Source organism: Rissa tridactyla, chromosome 4 (genome assembly GCF_028500815.1).
Source record: "Rissa tridactyla isolate bRisTri1 chromosome 4, bRisTri1.patW.cur.20221130, whole genome shotgun sequence".
NCBI lineage: Eukaryota > Metazoa > Chordata > Aves > Charadriiformes > Laridae > Rissa > Rissa tridactyla.
In genome coordinates this window covers 38,630,826-38,649,078 of record NC_071469.1, presented here as the reverse complement: position 1 = coordinate 38,649,078, position 18,253 = coordinate 38,630,826, and the positions used below count along the sequence as shown (strand labels likewise).

The 18,253-nt window shown below is 36.1% G+C and overlaps 1 protein-coding gene across 4 annotated transcripts in view; it reads right to left on the bottom strand.

Annotated features, from left to right (window-relative positions):
* The window catches only part of RYR3 (ryanodine receptor 3), a 233,618-nt gene that overhangs the window by 44,419 nt on the left and 170,946 nt on the right, over positions 1 to 18,253 (bottom strand). For all 4 annotated transcript variants that reach the window (XM_054198046.1, XM_054198047.1, XM_054198048.1 and 1 more), the window contains exons 61-69: positions 16,431 to 16,480; positions 15,671 to 15,731; positions 14,390 to 14,628; positions 13,389 to 13,470; positions 6,545 to 6,675; positions 5,126 to 5,446; positions 3,528 to 3,768; positions 1,895 to 1,982; positions 1,694 to 1,786 (exon numbers count right to left, since the gene is read on the bottom strand). In XM_054198046.1, the coding sequence (XP_054054021.1) occupies positions 1,694 to 1,786; positions 1,895 to 1,982; positions 3,528 to 3,768; positions 5,126 to 5,446; positions 6,545 to 6,675; positions 13,389 to 13,470; positions 14,390 to 14,628; positions 15,671 to 15,731; positions 16,431 to 16,480 (1,306 nt within the window). The remainder of the gene's footprint in view (positions 1 to 1,693; positions 1,787 to 1,894; positions 1,983 to 3,527; positions 3,769 to 5,125; positions 5,447 to 6,544; positions 6,676 to 13,388; positions 13,471 to 14,389; positions 14,629 to 15,670; positions 15,732 to 16,430; positions 16,481 to 18,253) is intronic.

Here is an 18,253-nt window from a genome sequence, read left to right as displayed (position 1 = left end):
TATAGTCTCTCAGTACTGTATACCCATATGAAGAAAAGTGCATTGACATATGCATCTACGTCCCTCTTATGTATAAATATTTAAATATACACAACAGGTATCTGAAAATGTAATCTCAAAACCAAATTCTCTCAAATTTGGGTCATATAGCTTCTTGATGTTAAATTCCTGTGATTTCATCCGAAATGGAGCAGTCTGAGGGATATCTACTCTTTATTTTCTAAAGATTTGTTTTGTCATTCCTGCCATGCCAGACTGACTCAAATGTGACATTAACAGTTTACATCATATTATCCTATTATCAATACTGCAGTGAGACACAATTTAGATTAAATATGAATCACCTGATTCTAATCTATCATGTTTTTAAAAAAGTACACCTAATTCTCTGCTCCTCAGGCCAATTCTAACATATAAATGTCGAAGTATATGTATTAAATGTATGTGTAGTGATTACCGTATGATAAAAGCACAGAGCAACACGTTAGACTCTGCTATTGTGCGACTGATCATCAAATAGCCTGGTCTCTGCCCACTATGCATCTCGCTAATGAGAATATACAAACATTTCAATTCTATCACAGAAATTCAAGGAACTGCATCTTGAAAACAAGAACACATTAAAAAGTTTAGTTTTCTTCAAATATGTATAGTTTGAATTGCTGTTCAGTGCCAATCATGAACTAATGACAATCAGAAAATCTGTTAATTTTGCTTGTAAACTTTCCAATATCAGGATTTGACTTAACCAAGGTTTCAGAATTTAAAATAATATAACATAAAAGAAGCAAATGTTTTTTAAGAGAATTAAGAAATGTAATGGCACATCTTATCTGACTCTCTATTCTCTAAAGTTGGACTTACAGTAGCTAGGTTACAGACAATCAAATATAGTGAAATACAAAACAATAATCCCTACCATTTCTCTGGAACACTTTCAAAATAGGATTCCTCCAAATACATTACAAATATAAATAAAATAAAGGCTTCTTTGCTACATTTACCAACAATGATTTGGAAGTAGTCTTCAACTGGCTTTAGTTGAGTAAGGCAATCTTCCTCAGCTACTGTCAAAGCGTCATTTTTTACTTTGACAACATGCATTTTCTCTATTATACAGGTAACAAATGCAACTTTCCAGCCATCATGTCAGCAGCCGGTCATATTGAAAACAAGCAAAAAAGAAATCAATGTTGTTATTAAAAAGAAAGTAGAAGAACAGTGCCCATATGCCATGCTATATGTATGAATAAAGAGGTATATGCAAAGACAGCATTCCTCCATCAAGGTCAACAGAACCATACTGATTGACATCCACAAAAAAAGATCAGGCAACCAATGTTTCTTCACTCGCTTTTATAAAATAGTCTACCTTTCTTTTTTTCCTGAAAGGTCAACAACCCATAGTATGTATTACAATCCATGTTCTCTTAGCTGCGTAACTTTTTCAAATCAAGACCTTTATTTTAATCTTCTCTCTTTGACTGCTTAGCAGACATTTAATAAATAACTCTAAGGTAGATAGCCTATATTTTGCATAGTAGTTGTCATGTCTATCATCAAGAAGCAAAACTATTTTTTGTTTCTTCTACCAGCACCGCAGCTGCAATGTGAGTAGATTTTCAGAGCCTTCTTACAACATACTAAACATGTGCCGAAGATTTAACTGATTCACAAATTTATATTAACTTACTTTAGACATCTTGCTCTTGGTGTCTCCTGTTAAAAATGCCAAATTGTTGATTTCATTCTGAATCACAAAATTTTGTTCTTCTCTTTTGAAATTCTAAAGATGAAAAAAAAAAAATCACCACAAGTTTAATTCATCTGTGTGTACCACATTCATATTTAAAGATAGAATGAAATGGAGGAAAAAGTATGTGTCTTATCTTACATGTGATTTACACCACAGGATAAAAACTTCAGCTACCATTCGAAAGAGTTCATCAGAATCTGCATCTGGTTTCTTTAGCCAATTGGCTCTAATTACAAAAACAAAAGGAATTTCAAATAAGACATTTAAAATAAGACAACTGAGTATAACAACTTCTATTTAATAAATCAGGTTACATTTGTATAGTTAATCTTGGAATTTAATGAGAATCATTTCAATTTTCCATGACCAAAGTTAGAGCCTCCATTTTTCATAGCAGCTTAACTCATCTCCAACAAAACTCCCAATTCTTGGCTACTTATTTCTGCCTGCTCCTGCTCCCCATGGTGCCAACAAATGCTTTTGTGCCTATTCTGCAAACCAGATTAGAAAACAAACCTGACTGAAAAGCAAAACCATTTCTCTGAGTATTTCTCTATTTCTCTATTTTTTTTCATAATAAAACTTTATTATCAGAACTTTGTGTTGATTCAAAGGAGAAAACTATAATAGAGAGAGGAGGAATAGTACAGGGAAATGAATGAGTGGGTAGAGCTGTAAGAACTGACTACTTCAATTGATTTATTTTTGTAATCCAGGAACTAATACAACTTCAGTCTAGGCTGGTCTGCACAAGGATGCTCAGAAAACATGGGCAAATGAACTAACAGATGCAGCCCTCTTAAGTGACTCTAAATTAAAATTCATTGATATGACCATACATAAAGTGGGTATCCGACAGCAGACATGGAAGGAACTATTACATTTTAAATTATGCTTACTAACTCTATCTCTCTAGTTGGATTTCTCCACAGCCCAGTTACATTTGTGTTTTTAAAAAATTTTAAGTGTTTCCTTGCCAGCAAGGTCTGACATAGTAAAGCCCTCAGTTCATCAAGAAAAAGCAAATCATTCTCGGTGTAAACTGGTTCACAGCATAATGATCATGCATGCAATGAAAATGCTCCTAACTAGCCTAATATGTACTAACACCTAAAAACTAACACCTAAAAAATGTAAGTAGGCAACGATTGTGTACAGAAGAACAATGTTGTTCAGGATAGGATTAAGATACTGTAGATGCTGAGATACTACAGATACTTCAGACACTCTTCTGGGACAAAGGAAAAGGAAAGTGTAGGCACAGGATAATCCTTCAGTAAATGGTTGAGGAGAAAAACTTCTTATTATTCCAAAGGCAATACAATGTTGTCCAAACACTTTTTATTTCCATCTTAAAAAAAAAAAACAACACAAAAGATTAACATCTTTGTGGTATTATCTATGGACAGAATGATTCAATTGAGGCAAAATTTTTTTTTCAGCCATTCATTAACAGTTAAGGGTTTTAGACACTTTAATTTTTGAAAGGCATGTTCATTTGTGATGTCATTGGGCTGTGGTAGCATATATAACAAGTCTGGTCAGGAAATGCATTCTCAATGATAATAGTGCAGTTACAATAGAATAAAATAAGCCAAAAGGATGTGAGAAGATGGTGTGAATTCAAGGTCCATCATTCTATAAGTTAAGAATCTTAAAATACTCAGGTTCTGATTCTTAGAATAACATTAAACGTTCTTTCTGATTATCTGATCATGGACTCCAGTACATTAACTAATAAGTGTGACTTTAATTATTAATTTTTATTTACCTGTTGTTGTCTACATAACGTATCAACATTGGATAGAAGGCGTAAAGGTCTCTACAAAGAACAGCAAACTCATCGAGAATGAGTAGCTCAGCTTCTTGGGTGTCAGTTTTACTATCTGCTCTCAGTTGCTCCTCTTCCATCACAATCTTTATAGCTTTCTTCTTCAATTTATCCAGTGTTGGAATAAAGTGAGTTTTGAGCAGATCAGGCCTGGCTTTGCTGATGATGGGTTGAGCATAAACTATACATAAAAATATAGATAATCCTATGATTAATGCATAATTGATGTTTTTCATTGTATTAATATGAAACTTTGCAGTTCTAGAAAACATAAAGGTCATAGTGCTTCACTTATTTCTGGAGCATCATAAAATTATTAATAAAAATAAGAATATAGCTTTGTAACAACTGTGTGTATTGAGAGATTGAAAATTAGTTACTGGGAATTCAGATCATAAGTATTTCAGTCTTATGTCAACTAAACTACCATGGTTTTGGCAAAGTCACACGTCTCTAACTTAAAATCTAAACAAAGTAGGCATTGAGACACAAAGTCCTCACAAAAGTACTGTTGGGGTTTTTTTTGTTGCGTGTTTTTTTTTTGCATAGTGTCAGAAAATAGTCAGAAGACAGTATTCTGGAAGAATTCCTTTACCTCTTTTACCTTGGGCAAGCTACAATGCAGAGAATGAATGACTAATGCAAGACAATAGATCTACTTTGTACAAGCATTAGCAATAAAATACAGATCACCTGAGTCAAAACCACAAGAACCACATTAGTACATTACCTCCTTATGCACACAAGCAGACACTACAAAACTGCAAGCAGTGGTCTCTACAATTAAGCATCAAACTTATTACTGAATTTTAATGGAGTCCTTGTTATTATTAAAGATGTTCCAGTATTTAAAAAAATACTGAAAACCCAGTATCAATGGGGCATTAGAATTTAGCAGGAAATTATTACCTTTACATAGATTTTCTTGAACCACCTTATTGCATATTATAGATACTCTTACACTTTTAAGATGAATGATAAAATAATACAGTAAATTTCTTCAGTTAGCTAGCTAGCTACTAAGCGTTACAGGACATTTTGAGAAATCTTTCTGCTCATTTAGTAGCTCAGGCAAAGCAACTAATTCTGAACTTGGGTTACTCCTGGGATTATCTCACCATATACACTGTATTTCCCTTTTGTCCTGATATTTCATGAACAGAATTCACAGGACTTATATCCTCCACTGCAATAATCAGTCCTTATGTGTCTTGAAAATTAATGGGATTCACAATTCCAAATTAAATGCTAAGGCTCTTATACAGTGCATAGAGAAGGTAAGATTTTCAAAATCCATTACGTTGTATAGAAAGCTCTCTGCTTACAGTGATGCTACAATGCATGCATTAAAATAATAACAAAAAATTTCAAAAATTAAAATATCTTTCTCTTATTATTACTTATCTACTCTTCATCTTTCTTTCCTGCTGTTTTTAATTACAATTTATTATTATTATATCACTGGGTAATATGGTAAAGCGTAGCAAAGTAATTAAATGTTATCAGGTACAATTACTCTTTAAAAATATTTACAGTACCTGCAATTCTTTTCATCCAAGATGCTTCATCTATTCCCAGATTGTTGTTAATGATTTTCAGAATGTTTCCAAGAATGATGCTCAGGTGCTCAGATGTTATCATTGTACAGCAAGGCCCAGCACTTTGAGGAACACTCTCAGGGCCTCTTTCCCACCAGTAGGATAAATAGTTGCATAGCATGGGTAAGATAACCTCAATTACATGCGGCATTTCAGTATACCTTGCTCCAGACTCTGCTAAATCATTAATTTCCTTTATTAGTCCATCTAACTGAGGGATCTCTGGACACATCTCTTCTACTGTATCAGGCATACCTAAAACTGCAAGTAAGGGTAGAAAAGCAAAAGACTCATTAAAAAAATAAAAGACAACATCTATGTTCATCAATGTTTAGAACCTAAATACAAATAACATCACTCAGGTTGTTTTTCTGTCACCATCTTGGGCAGACATAACTATAGTAAGACTTTGGGGTATACACAGGTCTCTCATTTCATAAATTTTGTCTTTCTGATGATATGCATATAGCACTGGTGTAGACGATAGCTGCCGGAAAGCTAAGGCTTTACTGTAAGGTGTCCTGCAATTATCTGATGAACAGCCCAACTATGTAAAGGGGCAGAACTGAGAGCTTATATCAATATTGGATAAACTCTGGACACTGTTTCCATAATCATTCACAACTTTCTTGTCAATTTGCAAAAGATTAAATCATCCTCAGGGAAAGCAAAACAAACAGCTCAGAATTATGGGTGAGCTTAAAATTAAACTGTACCTAGTTCACGAACTCTGCACATCTATCTCCCAACAAAAATGCCAGGAAAGAATTCCGGTTGTCAGATGCTTGTACTAGAAACTGAAGTGTGCTTGTTCAGCAGTTAACAACCCATCATAATCTAATGCCAGTTGCTCTAGCAAAATTCTTCTTCCATTAATGCTGCTCCTATAAAGTATAGCTGACAGGAAGGAAGGGCTAGCACAAGCTATTCCATAACTGCTTTTATTTGTAAAAACTTGTAAATCATATGGAACAGATCTACCTAACATTTTTTTGTTTGTTTGTTTATAGTAACAATGATTTGGGCAGGTAACTACTCTTACAAAAATCAATGAGAAAAATACCGAAATGCTTTAAGATATGAGAGTCATTCAAGAGTGAGGCGAAAAGCAAGTGAAGAAAAACTGTGTAGAAGGACTCTTCTTAGATTAAGGCTTCACGGAATCAAAGTCATATTCTGTCAGCAACTCCATATACCAAACTGCATTGGAGTATTGGTAAGACAACAAAAAATATAGATAATTGTCTGTTCTCATAAATATTATATCTCTTGCATTTTGCTAAAAAGAACACAACTGTACAATTTACTAAAAATTTTTGTAACATAGATACGCTCTTTGACTATGAGAACAGTACTTACTCGCTCTTTCTCTTGCACTTTTTGTGTTGAAGACAGACAATGGGTTGTAATGGTTGAGAGAAGGTTCAAGGAATGCTACTGGAATGGCTGCTGCAAGAGATGCTAAGCACTCACCAAGTGCGGGACGCTGCCTGTATATGAGAGGCACTAAAAGTTACCTGAGAGGAAAAGTATTTCACTAGACTTTCAATGTCTTGCATGCGTTATAAAGCAGCATTAACATTTATTGCTAATTTAGTTTACCTTTTTAATACATTGGAAACTATTTGACAATTTTGAGAAATTGCATTTTTCACATGAACAAAATAACTAGAATTTATAGTGGTATAGGAAACACAGTTTAAAAAAAAAAAAAAAAAAGAAGCTCCACCAAGTATTGGATATTAAAAGTAAACTGCTCCACAGTGCAACTGTGTGACTACAAACCATCGAAAACACGTCTAGAATAGGCACAAAGAAGAGATTAGTAACTGCATATTCTTATTATACACTCAGTTTGCTTAAAAAAGAAGCAAATACATATAATCAATAGAAATTTGTTTTGGCAGTCATACTGTTTTTCAATATTTCACTTATTTTCTGGATTTATACATATATATATATATCTTTTGCTTCACCCATTATACCATTTACATAGTCAAATGATGAGAAACACTACTGCTACTCACTGAAGACCGATGTCACGACTTTAGGGCATTCCGTGTGGTGTGTTCGGAAAGAGACAATTCTGCATTCTCCCACACAACCTTCCCATGTTCCTATTTGTTCTGTGCTAGCACTAAAGCTCAGATAGCATCTTGATAAGCTGGATGAAGGAACAGGTTCAGCTAAAAATAAACCTCACCGTAAAAACAAAATTGACCAAGCCAAACCAACAGCAACCAAACATGCTCATGATCTGGCTGCATAAACACTATTCACCAGAAAAAACCAGAAAGGCATGGAAATGTACAGATGAAGGTGCAAGAGTGGCTGAGACAATCCTTTTCAGCATAAGATCAGACTCACATTGGCTTAAAACTAAAGCTAAGATGCTCTCTTGAAGTTCTGAAGCATTGTTTATAGAAGACGCCTTACAGATTTTGTTATGCTTGACATACAGATTGGATAAAGATAGCACATATCTTTCATCCTTTGAAGCTCTTAAGTTTTTTTTCGAATAGAAATGGACCTGTTGAGTGGGTCCAGATGAGGGCCGCAAAAATGATCAGAGGGATGGAACACTTCTCCTGTGAAGACTGGCTGAGAGAGTTGGGGTTGTTGAGCCTGGAGAAGAGAAAGCTCTGGGAAGACCTTATTGCAGCCTTTCGTACTTAAAGAGGGCTTACAAGAAAGATGGGGACAAACTCTTTAGCAGTTGCAATAGGACAAGGGGTAATGGCTTTAAACTAAAAGAGGGAACATTTAGACTAGATATAAGGAAGAAATTTTTTATGATGAGGGCATGAAACACTGGAAGAGGTTGCCCAGAGAGGTGGTAGATGCCCCATCCCTGGAAACATTCAAGGTCAGGTTGGATGGGGCTCTGAGCAACCTCATGTAGTTAAAGATGTCCCTGCTTACTGCAGGGGGGGGTTGACTAGATGACCTTTAAAGGTCCATTCCAACCCAAACTATTCTATGATTCTATGATTGTTCAACCTCCAGGAGTAATGACAATCTTTTTAAGACTCCTTAGTGTCAACAAAGCCTTCCTCATTGTATGAGCTAAAGTCAAAGATTGTGACCCATCTGCTACCTCATCTTCAACTGCCTATATCAATTTTGATTTCACAACCATGCTGTAATGTGAAGAGATGTACAACAATATACCCTCCAACTTCTTTTGTTGCAGGAGAAACAAAAGAAATTGGCAAAAGCAATGGCCTTGACAAAATTGAAAAACATTATAAAAATGATTTTTGTTCACTTGGGTATTTAATGCAACATGATTTACATAATACCACTCTATTTCAAGGGTGAATGCTCATTCATTCTCTGTACAGAATTACTACAATTTACCTTTGTTTTACTGACATCAAAGAAATGGAAAATGCAGAATTCAATTACCACAAAATTAAAAAGAAACTATGTCCTCCACCTATATATATCTATGTCATTTTCCTTACATTCTGACCATCTATATAATGTACATTTTGCAACAGAATACATGATGCATTAGTATCACAGATAGCAACCATGGAACATTTCATTAAAAACCAAATATTTCATAATGTTACAATGCCTACTATATTTTAGAGCACAGCAATGTTCTCTTCCAATTTAAGTTGTAACGAAAGATGCACAGGAAATTTTACTACATCTTTGTCTTCTGTTGGATCAATAAGGAAAAACTTAGTGTGTGTGTATATATATACATGTGTACCCAAACGCGTATTAAAAAGTAATGTGAAAAGACTAATGCACTGAGGTTATTTAATCACATGCGTAACAGTATCATAATAGAATTGTAGAATAATCTAGGTTGGAAGGGACCTTTAAGATCATTGAGTCCAACCATTGACCTAACACTGCCAAAACCACCCTAAGCACCACGTCTACGTGTCTTTTAAATACCTCCAGGGATAGTGACTCAACCACTTCCCCAGGCATCCTGTTCCAATGCTTGACAACCTTTTCAGTGAAGAATTTTTTCCTAAAATCCATCGTAAACATCCCCTGGTGCAATGTGAGGCCATTTCCTCTTGTCCTACCATTTGTTACTTGGGAGAAAAGACTGACACCCACCTCTCTACATCCTCCTTTCAGGTAGTTGTAGGGAGTGATAAGGTCTCCCCTCAGCCTCCTTTTCTCCAGACTAAACAACCCCAGTTCCCTCAGCTGCTCCTCATAAGACTTATTCTCTAGCTCACCAGCTGCACTGCCCTTCTCTGGACACACTCCAGCACCTCAATGTCTTTCTTGCAGTGAGGGGCCCAAAACTGGACACAGTATCCAAGGTGGGGCCTCACCAGTGCCCAGTACAGGGAACAATCACTTGTCCTACTCACCATGCTGTTCCTGATGCAGGCCAGGATGCTGTTGGCCTTCTTGCCCACCTGGGCATGCTGCTGGATCTTATTTAGCAGGCTGTCAACCAACACCCCCAGGTCCAGGCAGCTTTCCAGCCACTCTTCCCCAAGCCTGTAGCGCTGCATGGGGTTGTTGTGACCCCAGTGCAGGACCCGGCACTTGGCCTTGTTGAACCTCATACCATTGGCCTCGGACCATCGATACAGCCTGTCCAGGTCCCTCTGCAGAGCCTTCCTACCCTCAAGCACATCAACACTCCCACCCACCTTGGTGTCATCTGCAAACTTACTGAGGGTGCAATCGATCTCCTCATCCAGATCATTGATAAAGGTATTAAAAGGAATCGGCCCCATTACTAAGCCCTGGGGAACACCACTCATGACTGGACATCAACTGGATCTAACTCCATTCACCACAACTCTTTGGACCCAGCCATCCAGACAGTTTTTTCCCAGTGAAGGGTATGCCCACTCAAGCCATGAGCAGCCAGTTTCTCCAGGAGAATGCTGTGTCAAAACACTATCAAATGCCTTACTAAAGTCCAGGTAAACAACATCCACAGCCTTTCCCTCATCCACTAAGTGGGTCACCTTGTCATAGAAGGAGATCAGGTTTGTCAAGCAGGACCTGCCTTTCATGAACCCATGCTGACTGGGCCTGATTGTCTGGTTGTCCTTCATGTGCCGCATAATGTCACTCAGGATCATCTGTTCCATGACCTTCCCAGGCACCAAGGTCAGGCTGACAGGCCTGTAATCCTCCTTCCAGCCCTTCTTGTGGATGGGCATCACATTTGCTAACCTCCAGTTACTGGAATCTCCCTGGTTAGTCAGGACTGCTGATAAATGATGGAAAGTGGCTGGTGAGCACTTCTGCCAGCTCCCTCAGTATGCTTGGGTGGATCCCATCCAGCCCCATAGACTTGTGTGTGTGTCTAAGTGGTGCAGCAGGTCACTCGCCATTTCCCCTTGAATTATGGGGGCTTCATTCTGTTCCCTGTCCTGCCTTCTAGCTTATGCATACACAACTTCCTATATGAAAGGAGGATACCAAGAAGCCGAAAGATGAGAAGGTGAACAAATATACAACAAGGCTAAGAAAATTACTCCAAGTATACGGATATTTTCTGTCATTTGGAATTCCTAAATATGAGAAACCAAGGGAAAGCCTATAATTTTGCAGGACAGAAATTAGAAAAGATAAGAAGAATTTTGGAGGATATAGTCACTGACATAAAAAGAAAATAACGTAAAATAAATCACTCAGGAAACTGAGTGGTTCAACAGAATGAATGGAGTAAAAGGTACTTAAAGAAAAGCCAAATTAACCCTTTAGACAAAATATGTTAGGAAGACAACTAACTGCAAACACTTGCTCCAAAGATTGAGGAAGAACTGTCAGGGGCTGATGTCCAAGCCTTGGAGGAAGTGGAAAACACTTGAAATGTAATGAAATCGACTAGACTTTGAAAAATCAAAGCAAGATAAAAGACCACCAACTGATGGTAGTCATGAAGAAGCATTTCCTAGTATACTATTGTTATAACAAGATGCAAGACTTTCTTGCATCTTTGGCAGTCTTCATTTTGAGAAGCCTCAAATAAGTCAAACTGAAGTCTTGAACTGAACAATCTGGATATGTATGTATGACCGAACAGCAGTTAGTTTTGTCATATTTAACTACATACATAAAAAAAGTGCTATAATTTCTTAATTTATGCAGAAGTTTGTATTTCTTATTATTGATACAGATATTTCATCATTTGTGCTAAAAATCATTTGGAAATGTGTTTCTATAAACTAACCAGGAAAAGACCAAGACACCCTAATGGGACATAAAATTTTGGGGTACTGGGTATGAAAAGGGTATTCAACCCCAAATTTAGGACCTGAATTTCTGATGTAGTGAATGAAAAGAAATGGGTACATGGGTATAGAATTCATAGTCAGAATGCCTACAGCAATGATACTACACTTGCTAGTAGAGCTTTAGGGCTCATGGTAGTCAAGGACTACTGCATTTTGCATCCAATCCTCAACATTTATGAACCACAGAGACATTTAGAGAAGAAAGGTCCACAGAGAAATCAGAAGCATCTCCAACATCCTAAACAAGATAAACACTCTTTGTACAAAGAATAAAACCCATGACAATGGAAGTTTGCCACAAGGCTGCGGCAGCAATCGAACTTGGTGTTAGTCCTGGGCCCTGGCAGACAGGAGTCTTGCAGAATCAGCTAAACTATTTCAGCCATGAAAAGTGATGTTCACCTATGAAAAGTGAAGTATGACTCATCTTGCAATGGAAGGTAAAACTTCTTAATGTCCCTGCCAAAATTCACTAGGAGAAAAACTGCACTTTGATCCTAAATCTGAGCATTGTTTACTTGAATCGCTGTTCAAGTCAGCTCAATCATTCACTTCTAAGTTTTGCTGAAATACTGAGCAGTGTGTTTGAAGTCCTACCTCCTACACAGACACTGATGTCTGCCTACAACCTTAATTTAAGAGCCTGAGCGAGTCTAGTGAAAACCAAACTAAGTGGTTGGTCCACAGTTGGAAACCTCTCACACAGCCATAGGAGACTAATTCTTTTCCTCGGATATATCTGATCTGATCACTCTTCCCCTCTAAGATGACAACTGCAGTAGGAAAAGGTGATGCTGCTAACACCAACATTTAATGTAGCTGTCCAGGGCTTATAGCTCTTACCAATCAAGTGGAGGCCTGTGCTGCCAGCTCTTCTCATTAAAAGGCAACTCAAACACAATCACATTTTATTTCCTACGAGAAGACCCTGAGGGTAAGGTGCTTCCTATTTTGCCTATAAGATCTGTGTCAAAAGCGCTTAAATTTTCAAGCCCAGAAAGAGAAGAAAGAGTATAGTTTTGTAACTTAGTCATGGACATACAAATGAGTGAATGTGGACATACAAAAGAATGAGCGTGTGCACACATGTACATTCATGCAGAGTGGGAGGAAAGAGACAGTCTGTCCACCAGACTGCTCTTGCATTTTGCATGAAAGAATTACTGAAGGAAGGGAGACCAGCATTCCTCATACTAGGGAAAGCCCCTCCTAACCAGACTACAGAGTCGTATTTCCTCCAGTTTAGTCTCTCTCTCAGGCCCTGTGGATCTTAAACTTTTCATTGTAAGAAAGAACATTAAAAGTGCCTAACCTAAAGCCTTAGGAAGGGTTAAGATTACCTTTGTTCGTGTCTTGTGACTGACCAACAATTAGGGTTCTCTTTTCTGAAGTAGCAAATATGGATTTGAGCCTCTTTTATTGGAAGAGGATCTAAAATCCAGGGCTTAGAACATAGAGCAATCAGATGCTTAAAGGAACTGTAGACCCAACTCTTTTTAAAATGCCAGTAATTGGTAAAGTGGTTTCCTTTGTAGAGTTAAAGGCTGTCAGAATGGTCTACGTATGCTCAGGACAACTGTTTTGAGAACTCTATAAACTTACGTGTGAGACAGACGCAGTCTACTTAGTACTCAGCCTACTTATCACAGCAACATGCAGTAGCTGAACTTTGGAATCCTTAATGGCAACCCATGGAAAAATTTAGCTTTTCCTATGGGAAAAATAAATTCCCTGCAGATACACTGTCATATGCAGGATGAGTTGTTTGCTTCTATTTAGTTTTATTGTTGGGTTTTTTTGTGTGGAATTGAACCCTAAGATATAGGCAACTACATTCCAGCTAAAGTATATTTTAAATGTGCTCATATTGTTCAGACTCACCTTTCATTCACACTGCTTTATTACCTAAACAACACACTCCTAAAGAAGAGAAAGTTTTACATGCTGAGTTTTTCACTCAGTACCTTTCAACATAGATGTTCTTCCCGGTCCCAAGGGAATAGAGGCTACAAAGAATTCTGTAACATGAAACTTGTACATCACCCACTAGAGGAAAACAGGAAGTAGATAATCAGTATTTATTCAACTAAAGACTACTTTCCAAATATTAAACATCTGTTTTACACATTCTAATAAACGGTGTCTAAAACTTTTAGCACATGTATGACTGAACATTCTAGGCTGTCAATACTCTACACATATATCTTCAATTTCTCTGATACCTGGTCTGCCATCCACATTCATTCCAAAACCTAACAGATCATCAGACATTCCAAGAAGCCATCAGATAGTTGCTGATAAGATATTGCAGGTTATCACACTCGCAGAGTAAAATTTCAAGCTAAACCACATCAGTCTGTGTGTCTAACCTCTGGAACACGATCTAAAGGCCTCCCACTTTTTTAAAGTCTTTTAATGGCTATCAATCTTTTAATTATCTGCTACTTTGGAACTGTGATCACCCAAATATATACAAAATTGTGAAACAGCGTATTGATGAATCTCAAGGAGGCATTTCAGTAATTTTAAACTAAATGATGCTAAAAATAAGGAAAATTTAAATTAAAAGAACTAAAGTGGTTTTCAAATGTATGAAAAAATGCGCAAGGAGTTAATAATGAGTGGTCTCCTTTAATCTAATGAAGTAATAATATGTAACAAAAATAAGCATAATTTCATTTTCTACAGGAAACTAGTCTCATCCACACAGTTGGCAAGAGAGCACTTAAGGGGAAATTTTAGTTTTTCTCTCTTGATGTTTACAGAAATATTGTGCATAATTAATTTGAAACTTAAGGAGAATTATTTTTAAACATGCAGTAGAAATAAGGTACTATGCAGCTAATTTCAGATGTAATGCCTGAAATGTGTGTTACTGAAAACAGAATTTCATCCTTTGTATTCATGCAATCATTACTAAGCCCCATTTGTATTATAAACTTCAAAAATAAAATAAAATACTTACAAAGTAAATCAATTCCAAACTGATACTGTGAAATATGTTCAAAAATTGATGTCAAGATTGGTAACAATGCTACTGTAGTATAATTGATATTCTGTGAAACGCCCTTGATTTGAGTTCGTGAATGGGTAAATTTTCCAAGTTTAAGATTTTCTGAAGTTTTTTCAAGGTCTTCAGCTGCATTTTCAAAAAAGGCACGTAATCCGGCTTTAACAAGCTCTGATCCTGATTTCATAACAGTTCTGAAAAATAATAAGGGAAAAACATTTACTTTGGATTGATCTTTAGTAGTTGTACAGATATATATATATATATGTACGTGGTAGTTACATTGTATCAGTCTTTGAAGATGCACACATGTATCAGTGAACTTTACATTATAAGCGAGCTCTAACATATGAGTTAGATCTACACAGCAGTATAAGCAACAATTAGCTTGGAGTATTTAATACAAAATAATAACAACAAAGAACTTGCTTCCACAGCCTTGTCTTTCCAGTTTTTGTGATCTGCTTTCAAATAAGATAATGCATTCTTAGCAAATGTCATAGGTGGTGAGAAAGGTCCTCTGTACAATATGTTCAAGAAAAATAACTCTTAATCCCTAAATGTTTATGGGAGCCACAGTAACTAGGTATGCAAGTCAGGATACATGCTTACCTATCTTCAAAGCACCCTAACTCTAGAAAATGCAACTGCAATACCAGCATCACAGTCACATTCCTTCCTATTTTTGCACTTTTCTCCATCTCCTTAATGAAGTTTTTCAGTATTATTCACAATAAGTTCACTGTCAGGCTGCTGTATAACATAACCAGGCCAGAAAACAGCTAAAATCACAAAACTATCCTGGCCTGTGTTTTAATCTACATAAGCATTTCAATGATAAACAGTAGAATTTAGCAAATGTAACTATCCCCATATATTAATACATTCTGCATGCTTCTAATGCCAAATTTTCCAATATGTACTAAATTGTCTCAACATCTACAGATACCAATACTTGCAGTTACAAAATTTGTATCATTTATCTCTCCCAATAAAGTCTTTAAATGCCTTTGGAAAGGGCTAAAAAAGTTTTCAATGTTTAATGACAGGCATTGAACAGAAAAACATTTTAGATAAAATCTGCCAATATGGAGGTCATTATCTGAATTATTGATACTGCTAATATCATCAATTACACATAATGAATAAAAAATACAGAAACAATCCAACTGCTCCTGAAAAAACGCTCTGCAACACCTATGTAGTTTGCAGTTGGTACAGATATTGCAGACTCACCGTGTGTCAAGAGACTGAGCTAAGATGTGCAGGCAGTTCACCATTGTAGCAGAATCACTACCTGGGTAGAAAGAGATGCTATGAGAGCACAACAGTATAAAAAATGTAGGATAATCTAGTGATCCAAAATGTCATTATTGGAGATGCACAGGTTAAACAAGACGTGACTTAAGTCTTCCACTTTAGGTCACTGGAGGGAGAGTTAGGTCTGGTTCTAGAGCTAACATTCAATTTCTTAAGTCTATTTCCATATGAGAACTAAAAAGAATACCTAGTGTCTTCTTATGGCTCATTTTCATCACTTGACTCTGCAACATCCTAAACTTTGTATCTCATAGTACCTACATTTTTTTATCCTTTTCTTACCGATACCTTTGAAAAAGGCATGTTATTTTTTCCCACATCCCCCTAGCCTATTGAGATATTAATCTATTGGATTCAACAGTTGGATGATAGAAATCAAAAGAATTAGTGTGAGATGACTTTTGAAAAGCTAAAAGTAACTGCAAAGGCATAAGATTTTTTTAAAGGAGTCCAAAAATCCTATAAGCTCCTATTTTTTCTGTTCCCACATTTTACATATTCTATCAATTGTTAGCTTCAGACCCGTGTTCAATGCACTCACTAATTGTACTGGAAGTTTATGCATCACTTTACAAAATTTTGCCTATAGCTTCTGAAAAGCTTCAGGTAAGATTCAAGCAATGGTTATACATCCTTTATATTTTTAACTTTATCAAGGTCTTTCTTAACAACTTACCAAAAAGTGAGATCCTATGTCTAACAAGAGCAGCTAGTTTGCAGAACAGGCTAAAGTAGAAAAGAACAGAAAGAGCAAGACAATACAACACAAAGATTAAAGATATATTTAGAAAATGAGGTAAAGAGTAGTAGGAATATGAAAGAGAAAACACAACGTAGTTCCTGGAAAGCATATTTTGAATCATACACGATGATAACAGTCAGTCAAATAACTGCATCAAGCAGAATAACTTTTTGAAGCTTCTGAATTCTCTCATTTTCTAAGCTTCACTACTTCAGAGATGACGTGAAATGTGAAACTTTCTTTTGATTACAGTGGTTTCCAACAATTGCTTATTATATGGTTGAGTCACTCTATATGGCTATTATTTTTGAGTAAGATTTTCTTTTTGTAAGAACAAGAAAAACTAGTAACATTTTATTGTTTCACTTGGCACTCTGCAGGGAATGAACATTACAAATCACAATTTGATAAGATATCCTTTGCAAATAAATAAATCTCTGTTTAGCCACTGCTGCTGATAAGATGAATCACGAAATATATACAGGCTAGAGGAGCTTCTGGCAAGTATGTCAGAAACTTGCATATCAAACCCATCTGTCAAAATAATAGGATAATTAAGAGAAAGGAAAAATCACCAACTCTCTGAAGATTAAAGGGGCTATTTTAACTTCTAAAAACAAAGTCAGCTAGGCAGACTTGCTTACCATCTGTGCTATACCTTACAAATGAAATGATGACGTAACAAAATGAAGCAAATATACCTTAGGAATTTGTACGTTCTCTTACTAATAACATATTGTCATTGTTATCTTCACAATAGTAAGGAAATACTATAAGATGAAGATAACTGACAGTTACTCTTCTCAATGAAGAATGGACAAGAATTATAAGATATTTCTGAATTTGTAATAACAGATATGCAGGCTAAACATCTAACTTCCTTCATGTGCATGTAAAGGCATTTTGTAGAACCCTAGTAAGCATCTCTCTGGCTTTATTAAGCTGACCTGACTGACTTTAGGGAAGTAATAGCAGTATTCAGAGAGGAAGCATGAAATTGAAATGAAATGAAATGAAATGAAACGAAACGAAATGAAACGAAACGAAACGTCCATCCTCCTTAATCTGAGCTGACTTCCTCAGCTACATTTGTAAATAATATATTTGAAAGCTCAGTAAAGCAGAACCTTAGGGACTTAACACTCTTATGGACAACTGCTATAGAAGGACTACCACCTGCCTAGAAGATGGAAACAAAGGGGTAATAATAATTTAGAGAAATGCAAAAATATGTTGGAAGATAAACTGAAGAGTGGAATCTAGGAAGCTCAGTGCTAGGCCTGATCTTATGTAACAACGGGTAAATAACCTTTATTTTCAAATTTTATATCTACTGTTGGAAAAATCAGTCAACTCTAGACAACATAGTGAAGGAAAGCAAAAGAAATTTGAGAAACTGACAGTTAAAGTAAGAAAGCATGAGAACAAAATACAAACTGAAAGACTATCCTACAAAATTTCCCAAAGGAAATAACTGGCAACACCTCTATAAGGGGGAGAAGAAAATTTGGCAACAAAAACATTAGGTGACAGTCATAGTTAAAAACAAACTAAATATTTATTTTTAAATGTTAATTGCAAAAAATGAAAACCATATTTTTGTAAAGGCAACACATTATAAATTAAAAGGCAACTGTCTCTTTTTAGTTGAGTTTTCTAGAATAACTTTGAATCAAATAGCAGATTCCAACCAAATCTGAAACAGTACGGACATCTAAAAGTTATTAAATTCCATCAGTTTTTGTGCAGGGGCGTAA